Source organism: Mytilus galloprovincialis, chromosome 14, assembly GCF_965363235.1.
Source record: "Mytilus galloprovincialis chromosome 14, xbMytGall1.hap1.1, whole genome shotgun sequence".
Lineage (NCBI taxonomy): Eukaryota > Metazoa > Mollusca > Bivalvia > Mytilida > Mytilidae > Mytilus > Mytilus galloprovincialis.
In genome coordinates this window covers 4,927,685-4,951,858 of record NC_134851.1, presented here as the reverse complement: position 1 = coordinate 4,951,858, position 24,174 = coordinate 4,927,685, and the positions used below count along the sequence as shown (strand labels likewise).

The 24,174-nt window shown below is 33.3% G+C and overlaps 1 protein-coding gene across 9 annotated transcripts in view; it reads left to right on the top strand.

Moving 5' to 3' along the window:
* LOC143058825 (inositol-trisphosphate 3-kinase homolog) overlaps nt 1–24,174 on the top strand; it is a 76,616-nt gene that overhangs the window by 21,645 nt on the left and 30,797 nt on the right. For 4 of the 9 annotated variants that reach the window (XM_076232298.1, XM_076232300.1, XM_076232299.1 and 1 more), the window contains one exon: nt 22,976–23,060. In XM_076232298.1, the coding sequence (XP_076088413.1) occupies nt 22,976–23,060 (85 nt within the window). Of the gene's footprint in view, nt 1–1,540; nt 1,589–1,843; nt 1,892–9,674; nt 10,674–16,518; nt 16,726–19,913; nt 19,966–22,975; nt 23,061–24,174 lie in introns of those variants that run through there. The other 5 variants (XM_076232302.1, XM_076232303.1, XM_076232296.1 and 2 more) reach the window with 5 other exon arrangements.

The following is a 24,174-nucleotide window of genomic DNA, read 5'->3' as shown; positions in this document are numbered from 1 at the left end:
GGACACATGTTCCCTGTGATATGATCTTTCTAATTTTAATGCCAAATTAGAGATTTTACTCCAATTTCACGGTCCAATGAACATAGAAAATGATAGTGCGAGTGGGGCATTCGTGTACTGAGGACACATTCTTGTTTCATAATTGTATTAAGGTATGAAAATAATGAAAAGTAATATTTCAATATGTATTTGAATTCTATTTGTACAAGATTTAATCTTTTTTACCCTCAAGAACGTAAATATAAGGAACAATTTTGAATGGTGACAAAAAAGGGGAAGTAACTGAAGTTGTACACAAAATTATTTACGACCTAAAGCTAAGGTAATTGGTGTTAATTAACGGTGTGGTTGACACCAAAGCTGTCAAGTGAACCCATTTACTTAATGGGTCATTATATTTGACAGTTTACACAGCTAGCTGAACTTCCTGTTCATGAAAGAATTACAAATTTTGCCAGTATTTCAAAGGAAAATCACTAATGAAATCAATCTCAAGGCTAAGAAATCCAGGTCAAAATGGGCCATTTACGGAATTCCCGGGTTATTTAATGACCTGGCGGTGTCCCGGGTGATCCCTTAGAATTGCAAAAATCTCTGGTCACACCCGCAGAATACATGTCAGTTGATAGCTATGGCACAACTAGAGGTGAGTCTCTCTAATTAAACACATGGAGGAATGTCCAACACAGATCTTTTTCCACAACCAGAGGTGAGTCTCTAATTAAACACATGGAGGAATGTCCATAGATCTTTTCCCACAACTAGAGGTGAGTCTCTCTAGAGGTGAGTCTCTCTAATTAAACACATGGAGGAATGTCCAACAAAGATCTTTTCCCACAACCAGATGTGACTCTCTAATTAAACACATGGAGGAATGTCCAACACAGATCTTTTCCCACAACCAGAGGTGAGTCTCTAATTAAACACATGGAGGAATGTCCAAAACAGATCTTTTCCCACAACCAGAAGTGAGTCTCTCTAATTAAAGACATGGAGGAATGTCCAAAATAGATCTTTTCCCACAACCAGAAGTGAGTCTCTCTAATTAAACACATGGAGGAATGTCCAAAATAGATCTTTTCCCACAATCAGAGGTGAGTCTCTCTAATTAAACACATGGAGGAATGTCCATAGATCTTTTCCCACAACTAGAGGGGAGTCTCTCTAATTAAACAAATGGAGGAATGTCCAACATAGATCTTTTCCCACAACCAGATGTGACTCTCTAATTAAACACATGGAGGAATGTCCAAAACAGATCTTTTCCCACAACCAGAGGTGAGTCTCTCTAATTAAACACATGGAGGAATGTCCAAAATAGATCTTTTCCCACAATCAGAGGTGAGTCTCTCTAATTAAACACATGGAGGAATGTCCATAGATCTTTTCCCACAACTAGAGGGGAGTCTCTCTAATTAAACAAATGGAGGAATGTCCAACATAGATCTTTTCCCACAACCAGATGTGACTCTCTAATTAAACACATGGAGGAATGTCCAAAACAGATCTTTTCCCACAACCAGAGGTGAGTCTCTCTAATTAAACACATGGAGGAATGTCCAAAATAGATCTTTTCCCACAATCAGAGGTGAGTCTCTCTAATTAAACACATGGAGGAATGTCCATAGATCTTTTCCCACAACTAGAGGTGATTCTCTCTAATTAAACACATGGAGGAATGTACAACATAGATCTTTTCCCACAACCAGATGTGACTCTCTAATTAAACACATGGAGGAATGTACAACATAGATCTTTTCCCACAACCAGATGTGACTCTCTAATTAAACACATGGAGGAATGTCCATATATCTTTTCCCACAACCAGATGTGACTCTCTAATTAAACACATGGAGGAATGTCCAAAACAGATCTTTTCCCACAACCAGAGGTGACTCTCTAATTAGACACATGGAGGAATGTACAACATAGATCTTTTCCCACAACCAGATGTGACTCTCTAATTAAACACATGGAGGAATGTCCATAAATCTTTTCCCACAACCAGAGGTGACTCTCTAATTAGACACATGGAGGAATGTACAACATAGATCTTTTCCCAAAACCAGAGGTGACTCTCTAATTAAACACATGGAGGAATGTCTCAAACAGATCTTTTCCCACAACCAGAGGTGAGTCTCTCTAATTAAACACATGGAGGAATCTCCATAGATCTTTTCCCACAACCAGAGGTGACTCTCTAATTAAACACATGGAGGAATGTCTTAAACAGATCTTTTCCCACAACCAGAGATAAAGATACTTAGTGATGTAAGTCTAAAGGTACTTAGTAAGATCAGTCTTAAGGTACTTGGTGAGAATAGTTTTGATAATAGTTCGTTCATGTATCATAAGTGTAGGTGGCCACATTGATATTCAAATGTTTTCACATGAAATATTATTATTTATAACAGATTAATTAGACATATGATCACGAAATTTAAGATGTTGTTTAGTATTTTTTATGAGGGTAATCTCAGGTAATCAGGAAATGTGTAAACTCTATATAATATTACTCGTTTCTCAGATTTCATATAGATATTTTTTCTGTGAGATTTGCTGTTAACCTGCCATTGATCTGTTATTGTCCTTAAAAGTTTGAATCAGTGCATGCGTAATGTCAACGTCCGTCTAATAATGGTTGGGTTTGGGGAGGATGTTTAGACAACGTAACCTTTCCTGTTTGCCAAAAATCGTCAAAATAAAGTTTGAATCCTTAAGTTATGAACTATGATATTGGTATGAGTGTATCAGGAACTGTGTAACCTTCCGAAGCATGAGAAATCAGCTAATTCCTCAGACTTTTACATTATCTTTTGGTTTTAGCTCATTGTAAGTTCAAAGTGCTAAATGTTTTACATAAACATACACATACAAATACTATATTTTTGTATACGACCGAAAAAAAATTGTGGTTGTATATTGGTATTAAGTCATCGTCGTCAGAAAACATTTGAGTTTCGCACAATAATTTAAGTATTAGTAAATAGAAATCTGTGAAATTTAAACACAAGTTTCATGACCATAAAGTGTGAAAATTGTGTCCATTTTTGCTCCAACTGTTGAGGGTTAGACCTCTGCAGTTGTATACAGCTGCGCTCAGCGAAGCAATGTATTTATTATATCTACATATATATGTATGTATGCATGTTCCTTTTTCCATGTGCCAAATTAAAAAAAACTTGAATGTTTGGGTCCAATTGGCAACTGATTAACATACAAACTCATTTAAAATGACTTGTGGGTGCAGGGGCAGATCCAGCCATTTTCAAAAGGGGGTTTCTAACCCAGGATAAAAAGGGGGGTTCCAATCACATGTCCCCATTTAAATGCATTGATCGTCCCAAAAAACAGGGGGTTCTAACCCACAATCACAACCAAGCCCAACTCCCCCCCCCCCTGTATCCACTACTGGAGTGTTGAATTTACCAACTTTCTCTGCTATACATAAAATTGAGAATGGAAATGGGGAATGTGTCAAAGAGACAACAACCCGACCAAAATAAAAAAACACAACAGCAGAAGGTCACCAACAGGTCTTCAATGTAGCGAGAAATTCCCGCACCCGGAGGCGTCCTTCAGCTGGCCCCTAAACAAATATATACCAGTTCAGTGATAATGAACGCCATACTAATTTCCAAATTGTACACAAGAAACTAAAATTTAAATAATACAAGACTAACAAAGGCCAGAGGCTCCTTACTTGGGACAGGAGCAAAAAATGCGGCGGGGTTAAACATGTTTGTGAGATCTCAACCCTCCCCCTATACCTCTAACCAGTGTAGAAAAGTAAAAGCATAACAATACGCACATTAAAATTCAGTTCAAGAGAAGTCCGAGTCTGATGTCAGAAGATGTAACCAAAGAAAATAAACAAAATGACAATAAGACATAAATAACAACAGACTACTAGCAGTTAACTGACATGCCAGCTCCAGACTTCAATTAAACTGACTGAAAGATTATGATTTCATCATATGAACATCAGGCACAATCCTTCCCGTAAGGGGTTTAGTATCATACCATCATAACATATATGAGAAGAACATAACCCGTGTCATGCCAACAACTGTTTTTAGAATAAATGTGTTTAGTTCCGACGCAAAGACCTTATCAGTGACTCAATATTAACGCCAAAATATGCAATCTTTAATGACTTGACAACAGTATCGTAATTATATCCCTTCTTAATAAGTCTATTCAAAGGTTTTGTAAGTTTATGAGGTGAATACTGACACCTTTGTGCTTTATAAAGAATATTTCCATAAAAAATTGGATGTGAAATACCTGAACGTATAAAAAGTCTGCATGTTGAGCTATATTTACGAATGATGTCTTTATACCGATGATAAAATTTAGTAAATGTTTTGACTAGTTTGTGATATCGAAAACCCTGGTGTAATAATTTTTCAGTAATACATAAATTTCTCTCGTTAAAATCTAAAACATTGTAACATACACGAGCGAATCGTACAAGTTGAGATATATAAACACCGTAAGATGGTGACAATGGAACGTCACCATCTAAAAACGGATAATTAACGATAGGAAATGAAAAATCATCCCTTTTATCATAAATTTTAGTATTCAGCTTTCCGTTAGTGATATAGATATCAAGATCGAGGAAAGGGCAGTGGTCATTGTTAGTATTAGCTTTATTTAAAGTAAGTTCACCAGGATAAATTTCATTAATATACATACTGAAGTCGTCATTATTGAGAGCCAAAATATCATCCAAATATCTAAAAGTATTATTAAATTTGTTTATCAGATGTTGTTTTGATATACATATATATTTCTATAATCATTTATATTTCTTAGTTGATTGTTTGTTGCTTCACGTTCAGTGACAAATGTTTCGTGCAGTTTTAGGGTTTGTTTTGAAAAATGTGATTAATTGATTGCTGTCTGAATACCACTAAGGGGCCAATATTAAATGCATGCATTAAGACACAGAAGCCGATATTTCATACGTATATATTCATACACCCAGGTGCTCAAATTTGAAACAAGGTCAAGTACACAGGAGTTGATATTTCATGCATATATTTATACACCAGCAGCCTATATTTTATGCATATATTTATTCATCAAGGAACTGATATTTCGTGAATATTTATACATCCAGGTGCCGATTTTTTTTAAAATATGCATATATCTAGGAGCCAATATTTTGTGCATATTTTCCAGTGACATCCTGATATTAAAGAAGCCGATATTTCATACAAACATTCATCTAGAAGCTGATATTTCATACATATACATACATCTAGAAGCCGATATTTCATACATATACATACATCTAGAAGCCGATATTTCATACTAACCTATTCATTCAGCTGCCGATTTTTCATGCAAACCTGTTACCTAGTAGCTAGTCTTTATCTTCCTCCACTAGCAGTAGCTAGCGGTATCTAGAAGCCAATATTTCATGCATGTTCATATATATGCAGAGGGTGTTCAGTATAAAATGCATAAATGCATACACACAGGAGCCGATATATCAGTATGCATATTCACACCAAGGAGGTTGATACGTAATGCATATTCACACCCTGGAGGCCGACATTTAATGCATATTAATCGACCAAGGAGGGGATATGTAATGCATATTCACACCAAGGAGGCCGACATTTAATGCATATTCACACCAAGGAGGCCGATATGAAATGTATATTCACACCAAGGAGGCGATATGTAATGCATATTCACACCAAAGGGACCATATGTAATGCATATTCACACCAAGGAGGCCGATATGTAATGCATATTCACACTAAGTGGGCGATATTTAATGCATATTCACCGACTAATGGGGCGATATTTAGTGCATATTCACCGAACAAGGGGCGATATTTAATGCATATTAACTGACCAAGGGGGCGATATTTAATGCATATTCACTGACCAAGGGGCGATATTTAATACATATTCACCAACCAGGGGGGTCGATATTTAATGCATATTCAGAACGAATTTGACCGACCATATTCTCTATCTTGTTTTCTCATTACTGTATTCACGTATCAGTGATATACACTTAACAAGGAGCATATTGAAAAGATGTTAAAAACAATTTTGTTTAAGAAAAAAAAGTTTAAAATCTACGCCGGGTATGCCGAAAAACGACTTTGGTTATGTTCTTCTAATATAATTAATGATGGTTTGATACTAAACTCATAACGGGAGGGATTGTGCTCGGTTTTCATGGTGATGAAGACAACATACTCCAATCAGTCTAATTGAAGTCTGGAGCTGGCATGTCAGTAATTGCTATGATGAAAACAAACTATTTCAATCAGTCTAAATTAATTGAGTTCTGGAGCTGGCATGTCAGTAATTGCTTGTAGTCCTTTGTTAATTTATGTACTATTGTCATTTTGCTTAGTTTCTTCTGTTACCTATTCTGACACCGACTCTTACTTCTTGTAAACTGTACTGTATGATTCCTGTGTGTTTGTTTATTCTTCGTTGGCTGGATGTACAGGGGGAGGGTTGAGATCTCACAAAACAGTTTATCCCTGCCGCATTTTTGCGCCTGTCCGTTCGTCCCGCTTCAGGTTAAAGTTTTTGGTCGAGGTAGTTTTTGATGAAGTTGAATTTCAATCAACTTGAAACTCAGTACACATGTTCCCTGTAATATGATCTTTCTAATTTTAAGGCCAAATACGAGATTCACGGTCCACTGAACATAGAAAATGATAGTGCGGATGGGGCATCCGACCGTGTACTGGGGACACATTCTTGTTTTTTTCTTCATTTTAGTTCATTTGTATGTTTTGGAGTTTAGTATGACGTCCATTTAGTGAGTCTTGTAATAAGAGTGCACACGCTCAAATGTTTCGCCTATGCTGATTATTTGTAAAAGTGTTTCAACAGGTATCAAATAGAATTAATTCATTTTATCCTGGAACCAATTAATTAGTGTACAAATAACAGATATACAAATAAATATGTGGTATATGTGTCCATGTACAAATAAAGTATTATTCTACTCCGCTTCTAACAAACCGTACATATTTATTTTGGTTTGTGTGACAATTGATTTGGAGCCTTCTAGGCGGTGATTGAAGTGACAATTGATTTGGAGCCTTCTAGGCGGTGATTGAAGTGACAATTGATTTGGAGCCTTCTAGGCGGTGATTGAAGTGTGTATGTTTTGGAGCCTTCTAGGCGGTAATTGAAGTGTGTATGTAAACTAAAGGATAGAACAATAAATGTACATGATCGGAATTATAAAATTAAGTTGTTTACTCGATACGAGATGGATCATCTCGGCGAGCCTCGCTTTTCGTCCTGTTTCTTTAGCCCGTTCGAATAACTTTTGCATTGTCAGACCATTTATGATAAATTGTATGTATTCATGCAAATGAGATCAGAGTATGGCGTTCATTATCACTGAACTAGTATATATTTGGTTAGGGGCCAGTTGAAGGACGCCTCCGGGTGCGGGAATTTCTCGCTACATTGAAGACCTGTTGGTGACCTTCTGCTGTTGTTTTTTTCTATGGTCGGGTTGTTGTCTCTTTGGCACATTCCCCATTTCCATTCTCAATTTTATCATACGGACCACGTGTACATCTTAAGAATAATTCCATACACCAAATATAGATAACATAAATAAATGCTTATATCATTTAAAAATGGCAGAAAAATCGGAATATAAACGTTGACATATTATTAAACCGTAAACAAGAGAATTAGGACAGAGGAACCATGCAAGATGCACGTGTACACCTAAAATTCATATCATATCTTAAATATAGCTGATTTAGCTTATTGCTAATGGCACCATTGAGTTATAGATTTAAACATGAAAAATGACATGATCAGTTGAACAATGCCAGACGGACCGTACTCTGTGACACGGACATATACACTGCCATACGGATATACACTGTCATACGGACATATACACCGTCAGACGGACATATACACTGTCATACGGATATACACTGTCATACGGATATACACTGTCATACGGACATATACACCGTCAGACGGACATATACACAGTCAGACGGACATATACACTGATCGACGGACATATACACTGTCAGACGGATATACACTGTCATACGGACATATACACTGTCATACGGACATATACACCGTCAGACGGACATATACACTGTCAGACGGACATATACACCGTCAGACGGACATATACACTGTCAGACGGACATATACACTGTCAGACGGACATATACACTGTCAGACGGACATATACACAGTCAGACGGACATATACACTGTCAGACGAATATACACTGTCAGACGGACATATACATCGCCTGACGGACATATACACTGCCAGGTGGACATATACACTGTCAGACCGACATATACACCGTCACACGGACTTAAAAACTGCCAGACGGACATATACACTGTCAGACGGACATATACACCGCCTGTCGGACATATACTAGTACACCGTCAGATGGACATATACACTGTCAGATGGACATATACACTGTCAAACGGACATATACACTGTCAGACGGACATATACACCGCCTGTCGGACATATACTAGTGCACCGTCAGATGGACATATACACTGTCAGATGGACATATACACTGTCAAACGGACATATACAGTAACTAATACACATAAAATATACATGTAATTGACTTATTGCTTATGGTATCTGAAAAAGGACTTCATCACGAAATCTTCAAGTTTACAAATAACCCATGAAGATGAAGTCAATGTCAGACAAACCCTTCTAGATGTACAATCATGACCATACCAAAATTAATGTTAACATGTTACAGAAATAACAGATTGATTCTAAATTGATAAAATGTCAAGCGGCTGTCCAATAATAGCACATGCACTTGTCTCTGAAAAAACCTATATACTAAATAAGTAAAAAAAAATATTACTTGAATCATATAGGCAGTTTTTTTAGAGACATATATGAAAGTATAAAGGTAGTTTTTTAAAGAAAAGGTAAAAATTGGTAAAAAAAAAGACAAGTATACCTGTGATTAATTGTGCATGTTTAATACCATAAACAACTCTGTACAGGAAGTTATAAAAGGGACTATTGTACTGACCCAGGATATTACTAGTAAACGTATTTTGTTAGTTTTTAACGGTTTACCAGGTGGTATATTATTTATGGTAAACTAACATTTTGAATTGTCAAGATATAATCAAGATATCATTAATATACGTTTTCTGAATTTCTAAAATAAATTTTCTCCAAAAATGGTTTCAGTATGAAAAAGATACGTTTTACTCTAAATCTAAACTTATTGCAAAACAGCAACAGTGGATAATTATAATTATAGGAAATATTGAAGGGAAAATATATAAATATATTCCCCATTCGGCTTTTGACAAACATGTCCTATTCTGTGCCAATAGTCTTGTAATCACCTCTTTATTTCAATAATCTTATAACAAAACAGCAAAAATTGATAATTAATTAGAAAAGGAAGAATTGAAGGAAAAAATATATATATATTCCCCATTCGGCTTTTGAGAAACATGTCCTTTTTTAGTGTCATTACAACATTAATATTTTAATCACCTCTTTAATTCAATGTCATTGTCAATTGCCCATTGGTCCATTGTCTGTTTCTATAGTAACCAGGTGATGTGTGAAGTGTCAATATTATTACTTATCTATCTATCTACATGTATCAGATATTGTCACTGTTATATACCTGAGATTGATTTTCAGGTAAAATATAATCTTCTCAAGTAGTCTGTCGATTTAAGTAAACAATTTCATTCTTAAACGATCAGATTTCTAAACCGTTATCGGTGTTGGAAGTGAAATACGGAACTATTTTATAACATACATGTACATGTATTGTTTAGTATGAGATGAGTATTATTCATTCAACAGTGACCTGTATCCATCGAAATGTATTTTTAAAACCTACCGGAAGGAAACTCATTTGAAGTGGGACTAATTGTTACGTATGAATAGAGTTTTCACGCACCTTAGATAATATCCGATGATGAATTATATATACTGTTTTATACTGTAGCCAGCAGGTGTGATATATATGTATTGTAAAACCACCGTACATCGACATTTGTCAATTTTTACAATTTAAAGTCGTAGTTTTAGAAATTCAACATTTTGTGACTATAGTGAAATATACAGTATAGTGTTTCATTAAGTGTATATTCGGAAGTGATTATGTTTAACTTTACTTGAAAGAGGAAGTAACTTAATTTCTTTTAATAATAAACCGTGAATTAAAAATAGGATTTAACAAAAACATGGGTTGTTTTCATAGTCAAGATGGAATACCAGAATCCGACTCAAATGTTGAAACTTTATACCTTGCAAGACGTGTTCGATCCAAGAAAATCCAAAACAGCGCGGCGAAGGCGAGTGGAAGTCAATTTAATGATATCACGGCAGATGTATCCAAGGATAAAACTTTCGAAAGTAAAAATTTAGCGGCGGAGATGAACGATTCGTCAAAAGACGTTCAAGGGAAGGCCTATTCTATTTTCCCTAAGTGGAAAGGATATAAGATGTGTAACGCTTGTGAGGACACTGAGTCTAAGACAGTCAATAAGGGATTCAAACACAGGGGACATTGTAATAGGTGTTCTATGGTCAAAGAAATGAAAAACAATCTCCGTAAAAACTCACCACAAAGTATGAATATTACAGCCTTTGCCAATCTTTTAGCATTGGTAAGTATAACAGCTAGGTTTTATGAGGGTTTGGAGGAAGGTCTTTATTCCTTTCTTTATTCTTTTATGGTTTAGACTATTTTTCTCTATAATCTTGTATTTATTTATTTTTTGTCATAATTCTCTCTTCTTTTTTTATAAAATTAATTATTCTTTGTTCTTCATTTATTTTACTATTTTTTCTTTTTATTCTGCACACTTCCCCCCTTTTTCTCTATTTTGCAAACCCTCTTTTTTATGTAATGTTTGTTGATAGATAGGGTTGGGAATTTGACGGATACATTGGATAATCAGATGTAATGGAAGCAAGTTGACGCCCCTATTACATCTGTATGATATCCTCTATTGAAAAGATCAATTGAATAAGAACAGAATGTTTTAACTTCTTTGTTGATGTAAAATGATGAAAAGACTTCCTCTTGATCATCGATCTGCTGACTGTTTTCGTTGGGCCTACATCTTTTGAGATCTAAGACAGAGGAGAGAGTGTTGTTTTGAATGTTGAATTCTCAACTTCTGATGTCTACTTCATTGTATACATAGACTTTTCTCCGATAAAACATGCTACAAAAATCTGAAGCGCTTTTGAAAAGACGATGAATCGGGGTTGTCTGTGAAGAAACAGACGATCACAACTTATTTTGTAACCTTTAAACGTGATTTTCGAAAAAAAAATCTTTTCGGTTTTAAGTTAAATTTGTATACAATAGAATTACAGTTTCATATAAATGTGTCTACTTTGACATAACAAGATTATGTGGTATCTTTGTGTATGTAGATATTCCAATTCCACAAGGTTTTATCAACTTTATAATTTTGACCCCGCGTCAGAGTGAAATAATTTAAAGAAAATTTGATAATTTCTCAGCCTTTTTGAGCTATATAAAAGCATTACCATTTATTTACATATGCCGTTTATAATATGTTTTGCCTATATCATCCAGGGTTTTCTTTTGCAATAAGTTCAATATATTCTGTTTGTATACAAACTGTCATTTCTGTCTTCCTGTTTGAACAGTGAGATTGTTAAACACATTGAAATCTATCCTTTTAATCTATAATACTTTTAGTTTTATAAATATGCCATGATACCCTAATTCTAGTGCAGACAGAGACACATATAATACTACGTCTCTGGTGCAGTTATTAGTCAATGCAAACATGTCTTGATAAAAACTGAAAAACATATACATGTATACCATTTAAATCAAGGTTTAGATATTGAAAAACATATCGATTCTTAATGAAAGATCTCCCTGTTTTTTGTTTGTATTGTCGTAATATCCGTGGTGGTATTGTGTTTGTATTGTTGTCGTAATATCCGTGGTGGTACATTGTGTTTGTATTGTTGTCGTTATATCCGTGGTGGTATTGTGTTTGTATCATGGTTGATATCAGTTTGTCTGTTATTCAGACAATAATCAAGTGTTTGTCTGTGATGATTACTTTATTACGTTTTACTTGTACCTATTTTCATTTTCACTGATCGAAAGGGGGAATGGTTGAGGTATCAAAAAAATACAGTTTTAATTGTTTGTAGTGTTGTCGTGATATAGTCGTGGCGGTATTCTGTTTGTATCATGGCTGATATCAGTTTTGTCTGGCATAATATTATTTTAAGTTTTACAATACGTACTTATTTGTATTTTACTGATCGAGAGCCTCAGAGGGGAATGGTGGTGAAGGTATAAAACATATTTTTATTATTTACAAGTCAAATGCTACATGCTCATCGAAGTAGCCTGTGCATCGACCACTGATGCATTATCGCAGGTAGTATGACACATTATAAAAAATAAAAAAAGGGGGTATATAAGGTGTTAAATTCAGGCTGCACTTAAATTTTGATTTGCCCAAACGCTACACAAAGGTCGAAACAGTGGGTTAGGTATAGAAGCATTTTCTTTTTTCTGCAAATTGAAATTGAAGTGTCAGGTTTTGAAGTCTTCTTTTCACATCAGGATAATAAAAGATTTTTAGTATGCATCCATTTTCTTGGTAACTAAGCATATTGTTTGTTATGGCCTCACCTGTTCATAGTTTTGATTTTATCTTTTTGCTTTTATCAGAAAATACAACGTAACGTTTCTAAGAAAAATATCCTTCTACGGAAATGTCTATAATAATTGAGATATGTATGTATATGTCGAATACGTTAGATAGTACATGTATTACAGTAGTTAACTATAGAATAGGTAATGACAGGGAATTATCATGTTATATCTATATTTATTGTTGCCCTTTACACTTGTCGTGCATAATAATGTCATTATCACTAAGGGTCATTTATCTTTTTATTATGATTATTGTATTATGACAAATATAGGTATGTTTTCGATGTTATAAAACGTAAAAGTACATGAGTGAATGAACGATTGACTTAATCTTCATTTCCTCCTTGTGTTTTGTTTTTTTTTTTCAATAGAACTAAATGGAAACGTGTGCTTATTCACAAAATGTAATTCATTTTAAGATATACACACAAAATTAACAGAAATTAAAAAAAAAAACTTTAATGTCTATTAAAAACTCAAAATTAAACCCCTTTATACGTAGGCTAAATTTTATTAGACCCTTATTAAAATAAGAAGATGCGGTGTGATTGCGAATGAGAAAACTAGAGATCAAATGATACAGAAACTAACAACTGTAGGTAACCATACTGCAAGGCCAATACCGCATTGTTAAGACGATTAGGTTTAAAAGGCCCCGAAATGACAAATGATAAACGATTCTAACGAGAAAACTAACGGTCTAGTTTATGTATCAAATAATGAACAAAAATTAAAAAGAAGTTTGTAACACAGCAACAAATGACAACCACTGAATTACAGGCGTCTGACCTGCATGTTTTGATTTATATTATAAACATCAGTATCATCTAGTTCGTTAACTATATGAATCGAAAGTTTGTCAACAAATCGGCAATCGTTTTTAGATTCACCTTATATTGTCAGTCTACTTTATAATAATAACTGCTCATAACTTTTTATTTAAAAATATATTGCAAACACGCACACCACTATAATTTGCTTAACGAAATTGTACTTCTAAAACGTCACACATTTTGTAAAGAAAAATAGTTGTTATGCTCAGGTATGCTTTAAAATCGAAGATTTCTATACATATGAATATAATGTGTGGCCTAACACCTTTGTAGGTTTACTTGATTGGTTCATTTTATATGATATGACAATAATATTCTCCACACGCAGGTGGAGGAAATATGAGGCATACATATCTGCATGGTCTCTCTAAATTTTCTTAAGTTTTTCGCTGTAGGTTAATTTCATTTAACACGTAAAAAGGGGGGTTGGGGTTGACGCATGACTATCTGGTCTAGGAAAGGTACGCTAAGACAACGGCAAGTAAACAATAAATGTTTCAACAAACCTTTCTTTCCAATCTGATTAGAATGCATATCCTGTGTCCACACTTTGGGAGCGAGGCGAGGACACGCGATTTTCTTTTTCTTCAGATTGCTACTACCTTTTTCTGAAAAAAAGTGACCTCCAAATATTTGTTAGTGTTGTTAGGATGACAATGCACCATATTGTAAGGTATACGATATTACAATATCTCGGAGGTTTGTTAAGGGTCGGAGAAATCTAGATTTTAACGATGATCTCCGTCGTTAGGTTTCCGATCCTTGAAAGGCAGTCGTAATTTAAATACATTTTCTTTTTAGAAATTTGGTCATATTTCTTTTGTACTTCTGATCTTTAAAAGATAATGTAATCATATGAGCCAGTCCATGCGAAAAAGTACAAAAACGAAAAATTTACGAAATTTTAAAAAGTGTGCATAATTATTGGTAGAAGACTTGTGATTTATAAAACACATTTACTTTTCCTCATATCATTACAAGCTGTGAGCTACACGCACCTGCAAGTGTCGCGACCCCCTAGTTTTATCAAGATTTTTAATGACTTATTTCTTATATTTCAATCATTTCCAAAGTACAGTTTAAATGGCTTGATTTACCAAATGATAATGTTAACCCCAGTAGCAGTGGGGATAAGGCTCTCGCTTACGATGCTGATATCAATGCAATCTATCCGGGCAACGGTTCGTATCCCGTGCAACTAAGGTTGATTTATAGCATATTTAATAACTTGATTTATATAATATTTAGTAACTTATGTTAGATTTTAATTTCTAAAACACAAACTGTAATAGTTTTCGTATTTTCCCTCATGTTTTAATGTTGGCTTACTTTCTTTAAACCTGTAGAACTGACGGAAATTATTGACTTATGTCTCTGCAGTTTCGTAAATTTTTAAGTTTCTGGTCGGTATAGCATTAGTCCGGGGAACAAATGATTTCACACTTGCTCAGATACCAAAAATTCAGATATCTCTACGTCTTTTTTCTGTTTTAATTGACAAATTCGGGATAGAATTGACAATCTTTTCAATGTTTTTATGTATTTTTTTTTATTAATGTATTTTTTTGGATAAAATCGTTTTTCAAAAATACTATAACAAACTTTGATAACGTGTCCTGTAAAGTTTATCAAAAGGACTTTTTGTACCTTTTCGCATGGACTGGCTCATATAGTAATACACATACAAGTTAAAATGAGATGCAATAAAGGCTCAACTAAAAAAATTCCGTTTTAAGTTCAAATATTAAAAAAAAGTATATGAAAATATTAAAAATGCAATATAATCGATTTTACAATATACTACTGATAACGTTCAATAATCAATTTCTAGTATGTTTTTTTCCCCAATAGCCCAAGACTGAAAAGCGCTGTTATATCATAGATGTGCTGCGTACCAATGTTACCAAGTTTATAAAAACAAGATCTTTGGTCGATCTAGAAAACAAAACTTGTGTTCGAACTCAAACTTGTCCATGATATATGAAATTTAAACCATGTTTGTCTTAATATGATGGCTCTATGGGTTTTTCTAGCAAATTTACGAAAATGACAATCTGTAAATGATATACGTGAATTTTTAAGTCGAGGCAGGTGCTATGTATTGTTTGTAAAATTGGATCTCCTAAACCTACATGTTCTTCTGAGCCATCTTAGGTAGTCTATGCCACTATTCTGGCCTCTAGCTAGCTATTCTTTTAATTTGAAAATATCAATTTCAGCATAAAATCGTTAAAACAAATATCGATTCTCTACTCACGGTGCTATTTTTCCCTAGAACTCTGCTAAATCTATGGCACAATACGAACTTGTCTCACGGAACAATAGAGCTTTACAGTCGCACAATCTGATTGAAATTAAGATCTATTGGAACTGGCGTGCTCATATATGAACATTACGAATTTAGAAATCTATATTTTAATTGGATTTTGAGATCGTAAGTTGACTTCTAGGTGTATTCTTTGGGGAGGGGATGTTAAGTTGCTGTCTCATTGTATACGTACTTATAGAAGAGACATATACTCTGGTACTAATATATAGTGAAAAGTATGTTTGAAATTGGTCGAAATTGATAGATTCAGAAGAAAATTTATACGTTCAAAGTCGTTTGAGGGTAAACAAACATTTTTGCAATCTTGAAAAGGTCGTCTCAGATGGTTAAATAAATGATGTGTTAGTTAGTTCATTCAAGACCTAGCTTTATCTACTAGGAAGCTGCTTATCCTTATGTAAACGTCCGCATTCATTCGTAAACTGTTAAAAAATGTAATCTCAAATAACGTACACTTATATAACATAGATTAGGCCGTTGGTTTTCCCGTTTGAATGATTTTTCACTGGTCATTTGTCAGGCCGTTTATAGCTGTATGTTCGGTGTGAGACAAGAATCCGTGTTGAAGACCGTACTTTGATCTTTAATAGTTTACTTTTATAAATTGTGACTTGGATGGAGAGTTGGCTCATTGGCACTCATACCTCATCTTCTTATCTCTATGAACGAAAGTAACAAGTATGAAAAATATAACGACGATACAACGATCCATCTCTCTGCCTGGGAGACTTCTATCAGTGATAAATCAACTTTGTGGAAATGTTATAAGTTCGGATTTACAAAGTGTTTCCACATTTCGACTCTTGGTGAAGGAGTATGATCGAATTGTAATCAAGGTATATATATATTCAATTGTCTTAAGGAGTATGATCGAATTGTAATCAAGGTATATATATATCAATTGTCTTAAGGAGTATGATCGAATTGTAATCAAGGTATATATATCAATTGTCTTAAGGAGTATGATCGAATTGTAATCAAGGTATATATATATATCAATTGTCTTAAGGAGTATGATCGAATTGTAATCAAGGTATATATATATATATATATCAATTGTCTTAAGGAGTATGATCGAATTGTAATTAAGGTATATATATATATATCAATTGTCTTAAGGAGTATGATCGAATTGTAATCAAGGTATATATATATATCAATTGTCTTAAGGAGTATGATCGAATTGTAATTAAGGTATATATATATATATCAATTGTCTTAAGGAGTATGATCGAATTGTAATCAAGGTATATATATATCAATTGTCTTAAGGAGTATGATCGAATTGTAATCAAGGTATATATATCAATTGTCTTAAGGAGTATGATCGAATTGTAATTAAGGTATATATATATATATCAATTGTCTTAAGGAGTATGATCGAATTGTAATCAAGGTATATATATATCAATTGTCTTAAGGAGTATGATCGAATTGTAATCAAGGTATATATATCAATTGTCTTAAGGAGTATGATCGAATTGTAATCAAGGTATATCAATTGTCTTAAGGAGTATGATCGAATTGTAATCAAGGTATATATATATATATCAATTGTCTTAAGGAGTATGATCGAATTGTAATCAAGGTATATATATATATCAATTGTCTTAAGGAGTATGATCGAATTGTAATCAAGGTATATATATCAATTGTCTTAAGGAGTATGATCGAATTGTAATCAAGGTATATCAATTGTCTTAAGGAGTATGATCGAATTGTAATCAAGGTATATATATATCAATTGTCTTAAGGAGTATGATCGAATTGTAATCAAGGTATATCAATTGTCTTACTAATTTTGTATACTATAGGTTAGTTCCAGTTTATTTAAGATGAAAGCTAAATATTTGTACATTTCAGTCTTGCTCAGTTAAGTGAAAACTATTGAAAGATGGACTCACACGACTTGTACAGTGTGTTGGTATTCCTCTATATATATAGAAAAAAAACACGATCAAGGCTTTGGTTTCCGACATAGTAAATTACCTCTTTCTATTGGTTATTTGTCTCCCTTTTACGTATATAGAAATGTATGACAAATGTCTTCTGAAGTAACTGATTTGTATAAATAATAGATCAGGTTCCAGTTAATTTAAGATGACTCATAAAGGCTTTTTTTTAACCAAAAATATTTGTACTCTTTATAGTCTTGCTAAGTTAAGTGAAACCGATTGAAGGATTGACTAATGCGTAAAGTTTTTTTTTGGCACCGCTTTCCATGTATAAAACACTTACTACGACGTGATTTGATGTTTGCGAGGTACATGATTTTAACTCTTTCTATTATGTAGAAATACCTATATAAATATAGGTATATATATAATTAAAAGGGGTGTAGATATCGGGTACACCCCCATACAGGTTTCTCGATTTGCTTTTATACTTATCTTCTTGTTGTATCCTGTCTCTGACTAGATTGGTTCTTGGAAAGCTGGGACAACAGAAGTAAATGTCATTGCAGGGAAATACGCATACTTTATTTAAATAGTTTGTGATAAAAAAAAAAAGCACGCGTGAAAACGGATCCGGGATAAAAGACCTCATTTGAAACACCAGAGATTAGTCCTTATTATAACTACATCATGTTCACCTTTTTATAATGTTTTGTGTATTTGAACTGATATGACATACGTATATTTTATTGATGACATATTACATAACAAGTAAATATGTCTATCTGTTCCGGTATTCATTTTAAATAGCCTCGACCGTAAGGAGAAGTTGCAAATAAGAAAATAATCATCTTCTGTAGAAAGAAAATATCACGGGAAAACCAAAATGCCAATGTAAACAGGATGCTCATTTCTCTGGCAAACGGTTACTTTCTATGCCAATGTTTGCTGTTCTCGGTATTTGAAAGGGATGTATATTTTTTACACCATATTTGTGAATGTTCATATATAAAAAAGAAGATGTGGTATGATTGCCAATGAGACAACTATCCACAAAAGACCAAAATGACACAGACATTAACAACTTTAGGTCACCGTACGGCCTTCAACAATGAGCAAAGCCCATACCGCATAGTGAGCTATAAAAGGCCCCGATAAGATAATGTAAAACAATTCAAACGAGAAAACTAACGGCCTTATTTTTGTACTTATATAGGGAATTATCACTCAAGTATAAATTTGAATATTAGTAACAATAATAAAAGGAATGTTCCGGAGGGGGTAGTAATAACAAATATCTGTGTTGACCACTGTCACGGCGTTTACGTAAACAGATTGCTATATCAAAGAAAACATGACCAGTTTTGTATAGAAGGACGACACAAGCGGTCTGCCACCTTAAAAATAGTTTTCAACTAGTAGTTATACCTACTATATAATAGTCCCAGTTATCAAGGAGAAAATTCCAACGTAAAAGATGGTCACTGAAGCAGATGACCTTTTTTTAAGAACGACTTTCATTTTTCAGTTGCAATCTTGGTAATTATGTGACCTCGACTGATAGTTTGCAGGGGGGATGAGGGCTAATATAATGAAACTAATCAGTGGCACTTAAGAAATACGGTTAACCTGTATAGGAAATGTAAATCTTAGTGTCAAAAAATTTAACAATATACCGAAATCCAATATGCATGGTGAATGGAAAATAGAAGGCAAAATCATGCGTTACCGATGAACGAAACAAGTGAAAATGGATAGTTTAAGAAATGTTCTCATCACAAGATTTTTTTAGATCAACTGTTACATAATGTTTTGTTATAAGGATTATGTTCCCATAAGATGCACTTATATAATTTACTAAAACATTAAGACACTTGTAAGGCATTTTAACACTTACAGTAAATAATTACGGCAACTCCAAAATTTCTGATATGAAAGTTTTGTCTGATAAAATGTACAAAAGCCATTTGTTTATCTTTAGTATTTTTAAATAAGATTAAAATGCAATTCAATATTAACTGTACAAACAAAATGTAACTGTTTTTTTTTTCTCTCTGTAAAATATATGAAAAGCTTAATGTTTATCATCAGTCCATTTGCTAAACGTTTCATTTCTTTTATATACTATCAGTACCTGCAGCTTTAGAAATTGAGTTTTAGAGAAGTAACATGAATCCATCTGTGAGTTGTTGATTGTTTTTCTTTGATTTTTTTTTTTGCGCTACTTTGACGAGCTATCGGGTCAGTGGCTAACATTAAAACTTGCACAGATATTTACGTGCATGTAATCATTGTTCTGTTTGAGTGTGAAGGTGTGCACAGCAACATTTGAATATATAAATTTGTGTGCATTATATGTATCTATGGCAAGGTTGTCACATTTTATGGGAATATATATGTTTTGGGCTTCCAGTGCAAAGTGCAATTATTCATTAGTTATACTACCGTATACTGGTGTGTACTTGACGCATTTATGTATTATATGCCTTTGATAATGCCGAAATTTATGAATTTTTATAAACGGTTTTTCTATTTGAAAACTCTTAATATAGATGACAATGTGTTCTTTAGTTAGACTGTGTTAGTGAGGAATTTTAACATGTGTTTTGTATTGAATTTAATTATTGTCAAGAATGTGACCATGTGTTCATTAATTCATGTGTGGTATATGGCCATGTGTTCTTTTATGTGAATGTGTGGAGTCATAACCATGTGTTTTTTTTTTTTATTGGTGTTCGGAATATGACAATGTGTTTTTAGGTTGTCTTTAATAAACGTATTGAAACTTACCATGTTTTCTTTAATTGAAGCTGGACAATGTGTTGTTTTATTAGTGTGAATGTGTTGAGTGTTACCTTGTGGTCTTTAATTTGTGTGTGGAATGCAGGTTGAAGAAAGGTCCGCTGATGTAGGCCCTCAGGTAATCGGTGCCGTCATGTATTTTCCAAATAGTGCCCCGTATGCGTAGTAATAATATGATCTGAAAATAAAATAAACTAAAAATACATTATTCTACTTTCTATTTAGACTGTGACAGTACACAAGCCTGGTTTGATAAAAGTTACCTTAGGTAATCTGTTGTGTCTGGAAACTGGTTTAATAAAGTCCAAATGAAGAATGATTTAATAAAGGTGTCTTTGAATATGACCATGTTTAACTGTTATAAAACACTTTAATAGGTGTTTTTAATAAATGTATGAATATGACTGGTTTTTTTTTAATTTGAGTGAGAATGCGCGAATGTGATACTGTGTGAAAAGGTGTATTTATATAATATAATTTTTAGTGCCAGTGACCATGTATATATTTTCTAATGTAAGATGAATGTAATGACAACCTCACTAATTTTTAGTGGTTTTAACAAATGTGCAGATGAGAGAAAAATTAATGTGAAACCAGTGTTTATTACCCTAAACTAAATGTAAACAGATTTATGTGAACACAGTCTTAGTAAAAAGATGTACTCACTAATCAGTACTGGCTGCTATGTCATTGTGAAGATGTATTCGCTTATCATTGATGCATAACTAAGATGGACTCTCTTATCTTTACTGTGAATCTATGAAGTATGAAGATGCACTTATTATTCTTTAGTGCCTATCTTTAAGTGGGATGATTTACTCAAAAATATTGACTGGCTATCTAAGTGTGAAGACATACTCACTAGTTTTTACTGCTTATCTTAGTGTGAAGACATACTTTCTAATCATTACTGTGTATTTTAGTGTGAAGATGTACTCACTAATCTTTACTGTCTATCTTAGTGTAAGACATACTCACTAATCTGTACTGCATATTTTAGTTTGAAGACAAACTCACTAATCTTTACTGCCTATCTTAGTGTGAAGATGTACTCACTGATCTTTATTGGCTATTCTAGTGTGAATGCATACTCACTGATCTTTACTGCCTATCTTAATGTGAAGATGTACTCACTGATCTTTATTGGCTATTCTAGTGTGAATGTATACTCACTAATCTTTACACTGCCTATCTTAATGTGAAGATGTACTCACTGATATTAATTGGCTATTCTAGTGTGAATGCATACTCACTAAATTTTTCTTGGTATCTTAGTTTGAAGACAAACTCACTAATCTTTATTAGCTCTCTTATTGTGAGGCTGAGCTTGTGCTCAATCTTTTTTTATAGTTTGTTCATATGTTGGGCTGTAACACCACTTTCAAGGTTGGGTGAGAGTTGGGAGCCACAAACATGTTTAACCCAGCCAGTTTGTGTTGTATTTCATATTTGTTTTCCTTCATTGTTTGTATATAAATCAAACTGTTATTTTTCTCATTTGAAGTGTATTACATTTGTTACTTTTGGGCTTTTTATAGCTAACTATGCAATATGTGTTATGCTCTTTGTTTAAGGAGGTACAGAGACCTATAGTCGCTATGTATGTTATTGTATGTCATGGTCTAGTAGAGAGGTGTCTCATTGACAATCATACCACATCTTCTTATTTTTATATTCTCTTCACTGTCTTTTTAAGTGTGAAGAAGCATGAATTACTTAAATAGCATATATATACACACAATATTGGAAAATGAAGATGCACTCTCTATTTTTAAAATGAGCCTGAAGTAGGTACTTAACACATAAATAAGGTGCGAATATTACAATTTTTTTAACAATAAAATAATGAAACTTTGTCAACAAATTTTGTTTCCATAGTTGTCTAATATATAACAGTTGAAAAAAATAGATTGCAAAATATTCTAATTACAAGTATAAAAATTGGCAATATATATATATGTGCGTCATAACTTTTATATGATGTTGACAGTTTTTTTACCAACTTTGGTTGTGTGTGGTGTAAATATTTACCTGCTACACTTTACAGGAGTGTGGCCATGGAGATGAACTTAAAATACTTAAATGTAGAAAATGTGGTGGAAATATGTGCTCACAAAAAGAAATTAAAGAGACACCACCAAAATTCAGACTTGATTTTTTTGTGGTAAGAGGCATTGTGTATAAGTTTCATAACTTTTGGTTGAATCAAACTCAAGTTAGAGAACAGAAACCAATTATGTGAGGTACAGAAAGACAACTGTAAAACTTTTATGCTCCCTCCCTTTTGGATTCATGTTGCATTTTTTTATGATATTTTCTGGATGTACTTTTTCTGCACTTAGTCGTTGATTAGAAACTCAATGTAAATCTTCGACTTTTATATTTTCAGACGACATTAGATCTGACTGCCCCTGCAAGTGATGCCTTGGTTAAAAACAGAAAAAACACATGGATACAGCTAGCTGGTCACCCTGGTAAGATTCATTCAGAATGTATAATGGTGCACAAATATAACATTCCTTTCCTTTTCCTGTAACTGGTATTATAAGGTATAATTTGGTTGAAATGCACTGAATATTAACAATATTAGGGGATCTAACGCTGTAATTCCCAATCATTCTATAAATTTCTCAAATAACTCGACATATGGAAACAAAAGGCCTACCAATTCTAACTCAGGCTGAGAGTTACTTCAAAATAGGACGGTAATAAGTTCTGCCATGTTTGGAAATTCTTCTAAATTGCCTTGTTCTTACAAAGACTGAAAATAGATGTCTTTATTAGCTACATAAATATACTTAAATAAAAATCTAAAATGTTCTTGATAAATAGGGGGATGGGTCATCCATTCTGTGTTTTTATGCCATTTTTCTTTAATTTTTTCCTTATATTCTCTATTTTATAACTCAATTATCCAATTTTATATATTTTTTGGTCCATTTTATTTCTATTCTTGATTAATTACCTGTATCCCCATGTATTTCTCCAATTATCATGTTGATTGGCATTATTGACAGTTATGACTGAGCGGTGACAGTAGTTGTCAAACCAATTTTACATGACCAATTGACCTATCTAGTTAGTGTCTAATAATGTTTCCCTAGTACATCATTACATACACAATTTGATATAATGAACTGTTAATAGACTTGACTAATGAATCCACTTATTCTACTTGTATGGGTTTATTAATGGGGCTCTGGATGGGGTTTACAGAATAGAGAATAAACTACTAATGCTGCAGAAAAATGGACCAAAAAAAAATAAAAAGAGGAAAATGGGTTGCTAAATTACAACAAAAAAAAGAGAATAGCGGTAAAAAATTGTAAATAAAAGAGAAAATGGCTAAAAAAATGAAGGAACCCCCCTCCAGACACTCCTTATTGGTGATTTCAAATTAGATGGTATTGATATACTTGCTTATACAACATGTATCATATTTGAAGAATGACCAATTAGATAATTTGATTTTGTTTATCTTTTTAAATAACAGAGTTGAAATGGGGACAAATCCTCTTGTCTTACCAAATATGAATTACAAATTTATTAAAAACAAAATCTTTGCCAAAATTTGTGTTACTGTTTCAA